The sequence below is a fragment of the Sinocyclocheilus grahami genome, unplaced genomic scaffold (genome assembly GCF_001515645.1).
Source record: "Sinocyclocheilus grahami isolate Dianchi unplaced genomic scaffold, SAMN03320097.WGS_v1.1 scaffold248.1, whole genome shotgun sequence".
Classification (NCBI taxonomy): domain Eukaryota; kingdom Metazoa; phylum Chordata; class Actinopteri; order Cypriniformes; family Cyprinidae; genus Sinocyclocheilus; species Sinocyclocheilus grahami.
Window position 1 is genome coordinate 1,119,710 of NW_015505427.1, and position 11,539 is coordinate 1,131,248.

Genomic DNA, 11,539 nt, shown 5'->3' on the forward strand with positions numbered 1-11,539 from the left:
TTAACTTTGCAGACCTGTTAACAACCGGATGATGATAGAGAAATGATTTGATCATATGGGCAAGCGTGCATGGTGCAAACATGAGGGAGGGGTTTGCAGTCACTTGTGGGGAGTCAACTGTTTTTCTTTCTTGTTGTTGACTCAAACAAGGAAGACTGTCACAGTTTGAACATGAATATGTCAAGTATTAGACAAACCAGTAAGGCCTATGTGACAAGCTAGTTTAAAAAGGCTTTGTTTATTAATACAAATGCTTTGAATAATTTGCTAAGGCATTTTGCAAATACTCTCAACTATACAAAACATTCTTCTGAATGCAGTATGAACTACTCAAAGTGAGAAGAATAAGGCATACGGCTACCCTATAGGCCTATTCCAAGCAGGTAATAATTAGTTTACTAATAAACGACATGCATTTTTTTACACATATTTATAAATATTAAACCATAAACTTACCTGATGTTTTCGAGACAGCAAATTTGTTCGTTCAAATTCATTGACCTCAGGTTCTTCTTTGCTTATCAAAGTGAATCCAAAGGGTTGAAACCTCAATTTAGCATTCGCGGTCATCTAAACTCAAACACAGGCCAATAAGAGCTCAAAGGCACATTTGTTATCTCGGAGCAACACTAACCCTCACCAACCCCGTGATAACGAATTCTTAATATCAAATTTGCCCACCACAATGCAGCACTATTCGTCCCTCAGAGGAACAGAAAGAGAGTTGTCCTCTCATCGCACCTGTTCCGTCTGTGCGCATTCCGCATTGAGTAAAGCGACCTAAATGTAGAACTCATTATTCACTTGAAAACCAGGGTTTGCACCCCTCCACTTTTGCAGCTTTCTAAAATTCTGTCCCGACTTGTATCCTAATTAAACAAAAATTGCTGAGCCATTTATTCAAGCAGTAGCCTATGCTGAATAATCACCCAGACTGTGGTCTCAGGCTTTCACTGGTATAGGTCAGGAGCGGACATGGCAAACGGAGCGGGTAGTAAGATTAGTAATATGAGCAAAGAAGATTTGAGACTTAGCGCCGACCTCAAACTGGCTTCTGCGCGCAAATGGTTTCTTGTGCACTTCTCTTAGGCTATATCCACTAATGCAGCAAGTGTAGAAATGTGAAGATTTTAGCTGCTTTGTAATGTTTTGATGTGTAGCTCATAATTAATGCATGGCTGACATGAAACATGTGTTGTTGCATTAAAATAGCCTACGGGTTAATGTAAAACATACACTGTAAAAAAAATACCGTAAAATTTACGGTGAAAAAACGGCAGCTGTGTTTGCCCGAATTTTACCGTAAAAAATACGGTAGCAACGTTTTAGGTTTTACGGTTTTAACTTAAATTTACAGTTAAATCCCGTAATTTCATTAACTGATATAATGTTAATATACCAACCTATTGAAGTACTGAAATCTGTTTTGTACCTTTGTAATACACTGATAGCCACCAAATGCAGGTGGTGATGAGAAAGTCACATGATGAACCAAAGCCCATCACAAGCAGCTTTTAAATAATAACTGTAAGGGGGTGTAGAATCACACAACAAGAAATCTCAATCAATACCCCGGAGGTGGATTTATTGGGGTGAGGGGTGCTCGTGAGAAAGGTCCAGGTAGGTGCTCCGGTGCCGTGAGTGCTCTCTTCCGTCTTCCCAGTGCAGAGGGTCCGTGCAGTGCTCCTGTGGGGCTGGTCGGTCACATGCTGCTTTCTGTGGGGAAAATGAGAGGGCGAGTTAGTGCTCAGTCTCATGGAGGAATCTCCTAGATGGCAGGGCTTGCGTGGCTTAAGTAGCCGCCGCCTGATGAAGTGTAGCTGTGACCGATCAGCAGAGGCGGACAAAGTACTCAACTCCATTACTTGAGTGAAAGTACAGATACCGCTGGTCAAATATTACTCCATTACAAGTAAAAGTTGTAAAGACAGATTTTTACTTAAGTAAAAGTACAGAAGTACTTGCTTTTAAAAGTACTTAAGTACCAAAAGTACATTTCCTTTTTAATGTCAATGCACTGTTTTATTGTTGTACATAATACCTGCAATACTTCTGAAGCAACTTAGAATACATTACACCTGCTGAATACACTGACTAGCTTGTAGTATCTTTGGAATAAAGAGCTTTTAGAATGTTAAAAACCTATAGGGGAAAATTAACACCCCTACCCACCCCCACAAAAGCAGGATGGTAGTGATCTCACACAGCTCTGACAGTGTGTGCACCTTTCTACTTCGAGGATCTTGATAGAAATGTAGTGGAGTGAAAAGTACAATATTTGTCTTTCAAATGTAGTGAAGTTAAAGTCATAAGTTTCCAGAAGAAATAATACTCAAGTAAAGTACAGATACTCAAAAAGTGTACTTAAGTACAATACTCAAGTAAATGTACTTAGTTACTGTCCGCCTCTGCCGATCAGCCTGTGATGATGATGGCCAGGTGCTCCTCGCTTGTTTCCAGGGTGACGCTGATGAAGCCTCGGGACGCTCGTCACATAACATATATAGAAGGTGCACAATGTCATTCACACAAACACTAAACAGCATCATGGTAACACACATGAAACTGAAATAATGCAATAAACATTAATTTAACAACATTAGGTGTAATACACAACCCTAATATACAAAACTGATAAGAAAAAACTAAGAAGAAACATAGTTATTACAACAAAAAAACATCAAATTTGAAATGTAACGCAGGGAATTCTGGCAATGTCAATTTACGGTTACAGTCTTTTTCACTTCCAAACACGGTATACTACCGTAAAATTAAAGTCCAATACATGTAATGTCCAATACCGTTTTTCACCGTATATAGTAGGAGAATTTACCGTTAACCATTTCACAGGTTTTTACTGTAGCATTTTTACAGTCTTTTACTGTTAAATTCACGGTCATTTTTTACAGTCTATGCATGCTTAAAGTGATTGAAAACGAACATTCATAAATCAGAATGCGCATGAACATCAGCAGGAGTGATGCAGGTGGGGCTTTTTCTTTTTTGATCTAACTCTTTGTTGTAACTCGGTTGATTTAGTCATATGACATACAGCAAATTTGATTTGATTATTATTTTAATAAAACCGTTTTAGACTGTATAATTAGCTTATTCCTCTTCATTTTTGGTGATGGGAGTAGCCTAGTTCGCCTCCAAGTTGTTCTGATTGTACAGAGCGCTCTTGTCAAGTGTAATACAATTAATTCTTCCAAAATTCTTTGGAGTTCATATAGCGGTAATTGTGACATTCATTATCAGATGTAATGGTGAGGTCCTTTTATCCGTGTCTTTACACACTTTTTATTTCAGGCTCAAATTCAGCATGCGTGCATTCTGACAGGATTCAGAATTTCAGAATTCAGCAAGCATGCATTCTGACATGGGGAGTCAGAATTGGGCACAGGCTCCGAAGAGCCTCCCAACCCCCCCAAAAATAATGTTGTCGATATTTTTTCTCTTTGGAGGAAATCTCACATCACAGCTGTTATGTTTATGGAATATTTTGCTTGGACATGAGAATTTTCCAAAATATTGTTCATAAATGCTGCATGAGATTCAGTGTTGGGTAAGTTACTTTAAAAAAAGTAATTAATTACTAATTACTAATTACACCATCAATGTTGTATTTAAAATACTTTACTAATTACGGTGTCTGAAAAGTAATTTAATTACTCAATAAGTAATTTAACGAATTACTTTGTAAAATCCCTATAAACATTGACTGTATAGACAGTAGAAACACACATGGTCAATAGAGTCAAACATGGAATAGTTTAAAGCCAACATTTTAGCTTTATTAAAACATGTATCCTTTAACAGAATTCCTCAAAAATAAATTACTTTGCAAAATACCAAGCTGTACACATTACATTTTTCAAAACTAAGAGCACCATATTTTATACATACTGTATACTGTCATGTTCTTCAACAAAATAAACTCCTTTCTAAAGAATTAATTTGCAACATATTGGAAAACAACAAATTAAATTACTCTGCAAAATACCAAACTGTAAACATTAAATTTTTTCAAAACTAAGAGCACCATATTTTATACATATTTTATGCCGTCATGTTTTTCAACAAAAACTCATTTGTACAGAATTCCTTTGCAACATATTTGAATAACAAAAAAAAATTACTCCGCAAAATCCAGGCTGTAAACATAAAATTTTTCAAAAGTAAGAACACCATATTTTATACATACTGTATGCTGTCATGTTTTTCGAAAAAGTAACTAATTTCTAGTGTTCAGCTGACTGCACTGCTTTTGAAAAGCTGGTTGTATCTCATTAATGTAAGTCTCTCAAAACGTTTGTCTGACAGTCTATTTCTTCTGGGGGTGAGCACAAGATTGCCCAGGCTGAAAAGCCTTTCCACTGGTGCACTTGATGGTGTGGCTGTGTTGTACCTGAGTGAAATGACCTTAATCCTGGGAAACAGTCCAAGAACACCCAGCTCAGACCCTGCAGATTTCAAATAATCCTTGACCTCTGTTTCAGCACAATCTTCCTCCTCGAATGAAAAAAAGTCATCATTGGAGTTAGCAGACTTGTTGTGGTGTTGAGTATTATGCTGTTGGTCTTCAAGAGGCAACCCACGGCACTCTGTCGTAAGCATTGCCCTAACAGTGTCTTTTTTCTCTTCTTCTCTGATCCAGAGAAGATCCAAATTAAATTTGGGCAAAGTGACTGCAGCCAGGAGAGCTTCTTTATTGTCCATCATAGAGGCAAAGCGTACCTTGATTGCCTATCAGGAAGAAAAAAAATACATCAGACTTTTCACATTATACAAGAGTATGACAGATAATGTAACATTTATTTAAGACATGGGTAAACCAAAAATTGAGCAATCTGTATAAACTAAGATTACCTGAACAATGACATCAGGGAGAGATGCTGTCATCCTAAACTCATCCCACAGTGTGCCAGTGTCCTGGACATTAGAGTCTCCAGAGTTGGAAGAAGTGTTCCAAGATAGCATTTATCTTCTCCTTGCAACATGTCTAGTGCTACAGTCAGTGGCTTCAACACAATACAATATTCCTTTAGGAACAGATACTCCCGATCCGTGAAGCATTTTATTCCAAACTGAGTGCAAACAGTATTTAACTCAGCAACTGAAATGTCAGTGATCCTGGACAGGGCATCGTGAAATGAATTCCATCGTGTTGAAGTAGGCACTATTTTGTTTTTTTGAGAAAAAAATTCTCTACTAACTCTGAAGCCACAGAAGAATGGTTTGCCTTTGTCCATAGAGCAGAACACTTCGAAACAGCATTTCTGTAGATGACTTTGGACTCATTTGCTTTAAGCCATTTCTCAACATCACAATGAGGTTCAGTGTGTGTGACGCACACCTTAAGTGTGGAGGGAGAGAAAACTGTCCATCAGAGAGAACCTGCTCAACATCAGATGTCACCTCTTCATCTTCCTCTGACTCCTCATCAAAATCTGATTGTTCGAACATTTTAAAAGCTTTGATAAAATTGGACCCGTTGTCTGTCACAGTTGCTGTCACTTTAGAATTAAGTCCATAAGCAGAATGTACTTGCTCGATTTCATTGGCGATTACATCATACGTGTGTCTCCCTCTAACTCTTTTACAAGCTAATGCAGCATGTCCACGAACAAAAGTATAAGGATCAATCCAATGTGCGGTCATTGCGAGAAAACTTGTGTTATGGCTCGTCCAAATGTCGGCAGTCGTGGAAATATATTCCAAACTCTCCCCGTTGTCTGTCACAGTTGCTGTCACTTTAGAATTAAATCCATAAGCAGAATGTACTTGCTGGATTTCATCATACGTGTGTCTCCCTCTAACTCTTTTACAAGCTAATGCAGCATGTCCACGAACAAAAGTATAAGGATCAATCCAATGTGCGGTCATTGCGAGAAAACTTGTGTTATGGCTCGTCCAAATGTCGGCAGTCGTGGAAATATATTCCAAACTCTCGAATGTCTTCTTAAGCTCAATTTCCATATCTGTGTAACACTTATCTAAGTAATACGAAAATGTTTTTCGATCAGGCAGGGCTTCCTTTTTACCACACACAGGTATTTTGTTTAATATGCGCCTAAAAGACGGCGATTCTACCGGACGCAGCGGTAGCATCTCTTCCACTATGAGCCTGCAATAATTTTTTTTTAGCTCACCTTCGGACACTTTCTGCACTGCCGATGTAAAATCAAGCTTTGCCTGCTTAGCAGGGGTTGCTGCAGTGTTATCTGTCGATGAACATGGATCACTCAAAAGTGTTTGTCGATGCTGCCTTGTTTTACTGTGTTACTTGTTTATCCTATTTATAAGACAATTACATTTCTTACAAAATGCAACTGTCTGTGAATTGATTAAAGACGTAATCTATAAGTGAAAGACTGCAAATTACAGTTTGTGATTGTTTTATTTACATTGCACTTATTTACAATTACATTTCACTCACTGAACAAGCTGTACATGCCATTTTGACTCCTGCAACACGGAACGGGACGGCAGAACGGCCAGAATTAGATGACTGACTACAAATGTAAACTTTCTTCAGTCCAAGGTTTGTAACATGCATCTTAAAGAAGAGTCAGAGTGAGGGCAAAAGTAAGTGATATTGGCTATTTGTTTTTTTTAGAATGTTGACCAGAAATGAGAAAAATCCTTCTATTCTATCAAAATGAATCCAAATAATGCCAGCAATATCGAATGAGCGTGAAAGAAGCAGAGTCAGTATGAACTTTAAAAAATATGAAACTGCAGGCTGTATAACAAAATGCACACAATAATATATTGTGTATATCATATATTTCACTTTGTCTTAGCAAAGAAAAAATAGACTTTTTAAATGCATTCATAAATGATTTGAGATTTTGTGAGTATAGGCTATAGCCTACTTTTGTAATGGGTTGAAAAACCACAGTGCATTGCCAACAAGACAATGTGTGGGCCTCTGCTGTCATCTGAACCCCGTGTGGTTAGACCAAAGTAAAGAAATGCATTCACAGCAGGATGTTAGAGATGAGGGTCTCATGAAACAGACTCAACATGTATATTTATGTATTTATAGAATGGCATTTTAACATGACATTGCACATGTGGGTATTTGAAGTGCATGGTGGAGAAATGTCTCAGACTCAGTAAGCGAGTGAAGGTGTGGGCGTTGAGCATTGGCCATTCTTCTCTCACCATGCTTCTCTTTTTATCTCGCAACCGTGTGGTTAGATCAAAAACATGCGATTGCATTCAGAATTACAGCAGATTGTCAGACACAGTAGAGTCAACCGGCAAGAAGAACACCTGCTCAGTCTGCATTGACCTTTCTCGAAAAAAATCTGTAGATCTGTGCAACACAGAGAAACCGCTGCAATATAGAGCAACAGTGACTTTGTGGATAATATATGAAATATATTAACCTGAAACATCAAACCTCTATCACTAGGAGCTCTTGTCTATGTTAGCAATACCACATCAACACAATGTCCTTTTTGGTCTCTGAGTTCATTAAGCAGGGTTATGTCTTGACAAACACATCATGTATGGAATGACAAATATTAACAGGCCTCAGCAGACTGACACATTGTACTTCCAAAGTAAGGAAACTATAAAAAAGCAACAGAGAAGTGAATTAAGCAGTCATTCTGAGATGCATGTAATATGGCCCCATGACCCCATTTCCCGAAACTCTAAATTAAGCATATGCAGCAAGTTATTTTATCTCGGCAACATGTTTTCCTAAAGCATCATGACCAGTATAACTAATTAGCACCTTCAAGAGGCCGAGACAACTGGGAAACTAACGCACAATGTAAACAGGTGTAGGACTAGCTTTTGCACATGTGATTTATAGGCAATGAGGGTCCACCCACTGGAGACTTGTAAGGTTTTTCTTTCTTATTTTGTTTCTCCTTACAGGCCGTTTTCAGTCAAACTGGGAGGCGTTTCATTGTATGATTGCCTTGTTAAGTTAAAAGAGGTAACATCAGATATTTTTCTAGACACTTGAAAATATAACCATGGGTACTTGGACGCATCTTTGGACGCTGTTATGTTCTTGCCTTTTTGCTTCACACAGTAAGTTTTTTTTTTTGCATTTTGCCTGCATTTTCCGCTTAGAACAGTATCACATGTATTTTTGTTAATTTCAAAGAGTTTAACTATTTAATCTAATATTCTAGTCATAATACAAAACTCGGAAACATTTTAAACGTGTTTTTTTTATTCTCTCATTTGCAGCTACTCACTCGTTCATCTTGACTCAGTCACCAGGACTCACACACGACTCAGTCGACGGTTCTGTAGAATTAAGATGTATATTTGAGCAGACCGTTGACTACTGTTTTAATGCTGCTGCATGGGAAAAGTTGAATCTACGGACTGGAAAACTCACGACTGTGAATACTAACCATGAGAATAAAGTTCAACAACATGATGATAAAACATGCGCTTTGACTCTTAATAACTTAAGCCTGAAAGATTCAGGCATGTACTATTGTATTAGCCATTATAACCAAATGGCTGTGATCGGCAATGGGAGCAGGGTGATCGTATCAGGTAGGCCTAAATCTGGAGTCAAGTCTCATCACACTTTTTTAGGATCAAAGTTACTAAAACAAGCAGAATTTGACTTGCTGTTCTCTGCTTTAGATCGTTCTGAACCAGAACTATCCATCTTATACACACCACAAGAACCTGACTCACCATCGGTTTCACTGCAGTGTCTCGTGACTGGACTTGTCCCGTCTCAGGTGCGTGTGTTCTGGAAGATTGGACAGAATGAGCGTGCTGGATGGACCGAGTCCGGCTGGACAGACGACACTGATTCAGCCACAGAGTTCACACGGGCTCATCTCTCTGTTCCTGCAGAGGAGTGGAATAAAGCCGGAGAAATTCAGTGCTTTGCTGAATATGATGGCGAGAGCATCTCCAAAACTCTGACGCGAAGCGGTGCGTAAATGATGAAAGTCTCAGAGAACAGGAAAATGGTCAGGTCTACGAATGATACTGTCCGCTCAGTTTCTTTTTACACTGTAAAAATATGCATCCATTAAAACTAAGTACTTATATATTTATTTTTTAATTACTCTAGAAGAAAGGAAAAATCACGAAATCAAGGAGCCCGGTCTTGTGAAAATCCGTATCAATAGTACGCCAAATAAAAACGAAAACTCGTGGTATTGGTACGCAAAAATTGACTTTGGCGTGCATATGATACGCATGTGTTTGGCGTGCATATAATACGCAGTTTTCGCGTGCATATGATACGCATCTACCCCACAACCCTAAACCTACTCATCGCATAGCATATACACGCCAAAGTCCATTTTTGCGTATCAATAGGACGAGTTTTCGTTTTTATTTGGCGTACTATTTATACGCACTTTCATGAGATTGGGTTGAAAAGTTGGTAACAACAAGTTAGGCTACATACTGCCCAATGTTACAGCATTACAGTTATGGTTATTAATGAACTAATAGCTATATCTAGTTTTAATTCCTGTGCTCATTGCTATGTTTCAGGACCCCAGCCTGAAATCTTCTCGTGGCTTGTGTACGCTGGCTGTGTGGCAGCGCTCCTTACCATACTTATAACTGTCATTATGTCTGTGGCATTATACAGAGGTAAGAATTTAACGCTACTGATTTTCTATGCCTAGCCTACACTGGTGTAAATGCAAAAAATGTATATGTATATATATCTATATATATTTACTTTTTTTAAATAGTTAGAATAGCTATAGGCCTATGACAACTTAAATAACAAAAATTTATCAAAATTGAAAATTACAGTAACATAAAATCAATAATTGTGAATTAAAATTAAAAATGTATTGCTGAAATTGTCCAGCTGATTATATGTGACATCTTGGCATACATTTTATTTTCTTCATTACAATTCTCAGATATGCTGATGACCAAAAAATCCAGACGGTCAGTATTACAACATATAATTTATAAACTTAAAAACTGCAAAACTAATGTAATACAAAGTAACTTAACCAACACGTAAAATATTTTTCATTTTAGGCTCACGAGAAAAGATGCCCATCGCAAAATTTCATATGGTAAAATTACCTTTCTAAGCTAAAACTGTATATCCTAATGTGATAATGCTGCATTTAATACTCACAATATATGCAATAATAGCTATATTACATAAAGAAATAGTCAAGGAAAACAGCAGCAGACAAATGAATGTGTTTATTTATTTGTTCTTTATCAGGTAAACAGAGCACACTGAGAAAAGAGAGTTCACCTGTTATGGTAAATGAAGATGGTGAACATTGAAGTGGATCGCAGGACACTGTATGAAAGACTGTTTCTGCTGTTTCAAAACAACTATTACTGAAATAATAAACTTTCATTGGTGATATCGGTAAAAGTTTTAGCCTAAAATGTTTGTACCTAAAAAAAAAAGGCAAGTAAATAAATAGTAGTAAAATAGTATGTATATTAAAAACGTGACTTGCTCTATTTTCTAAGTCTTCTAAAGTCACGAGGAACAAATTGAGACTGAAAAAAATCTTTGGCATTGCTGTGTGTTCTGGCGTGCATGCAGGCATTCCAGTTCAAATGTGTAGAACAGAAAATTAAACACATTTTCAGTAATGATGGCTTAAATTTTGGTCTGTTCCTCTCAGTTTTTGTCTTCAAATGATTTGGACTAGCATTTTATATTCCTTACTTTAATTGTGCTTTTGGTCCTCTTTGGAGCTTGACAGAGGTGGTCATCAATGTCATGGAATTTCTTTTTCTACTTTTTTTTAAGTGTTTCTTTTTATTACATGGCTCTCTGGATCACTTGATTATTGAGCGGTCAATATTTATTAATTGGAGTAAACTGTTCCTTCAAGCAAACAGACAACAGATAAAATAATCTTAAGAGCATGAGCAAGTTGCAACTATTGTTGGGGGGCAAAATGCTTTGCAAACTTTTAATTAAGAAAAGAAACTGTTGGTAATTTTATAAACCGGTACTTCAGCTCGTATTTTATGATGTTAATATTTTGTCCAGTGTTTCTCGGGGGATCCCATCAGTCATGGTCAGGATGTTGGTCCATCAAAAGAATAAAGGTAATGCAAAAGCAGAATTTTTAATTATATGAATTAAATGAAACTGCAAAGTACCCTTACAGTAATTACAGCTTACAAAGTAACACTTGTAAGGATCATTCTCACATACTTGGGATTTTCTTTCTTCTGTTTTCAGTGAGGAGAAGGAAATGTTGGAGTATGCTAAAAAAAATTACTAAAAGAAATATTCAGAAATGAAATATATTGTTTACTTATATCTTAAAACAACAGGATAGCCTGTTCCTCTTTTTTTATAATGTCCATGGTCATGAATATTTATTAGTTAGGAACGGTTTCCTACATATGTGTGTGCGTGTTTTTTTTTTAAGTTTGATTTTATCTGATTTTTTTTTCTAATAAAGATTTGTCCATTTGAAAATAGGTTTAATTTTGGCCCTCTGTAGGTCATCACTGTTTCCAACAAGGTATACATATAATTTTATAATATAATTTTCTGTTGAAGAATCCTATCATAGTTTCTACA

General features: G+C 37.0%; 1 protein-coding gene across 1 annotated transcript; it reads left to right on the forward strand.

Annotated features, from left to right (window-relative positions):
• The first annotated feature begins 7,997 nt into the window (after positions 1-7,997).
• On the forward strand, positions 7,998-10,352 carry LOC107598232 (uncharacterized). The gene is made up of 7 exons (XM_016289510.1): positions 7,998-8,001; positions 8,218-8,535; positions 8,629-8,928; positions 9,502-9,603; positions 9,885-9,912; positions 10,009-10,046; positions 10,205-10,352. Exons 1-7 carry the CDS (start codon positions 7,998-8,000, stop codon positions 10,267-10,269), a joined length of 855 nt encoding a protein of 284 aa, XP_016144996.1. The 3' UTR covers positions 10,270-10,352.
• Positions 10,353-11,539: the final 1,187 nt, after the last annotated feature.

Bases quoted from the DNA above. Each gene is read 5' to 3' on its own strand.
- LOC107598232 (XM_016289510.1), top strand. The intron at 8,536-8,628 runs GTAGGCCTAAAT...TCTCTGCTTTAG, and splicing joins GAGCAGGGTGATCGTATCAG to ATCGTTCTGAACCAGAACTA. The intron at 10,047-10,204 runs GTAAAATTACCT...GTTCTTTATCAG, and splicing joins CCATCGCAAAATTTCATATG to GTAAACAGAGCACACTGAGA.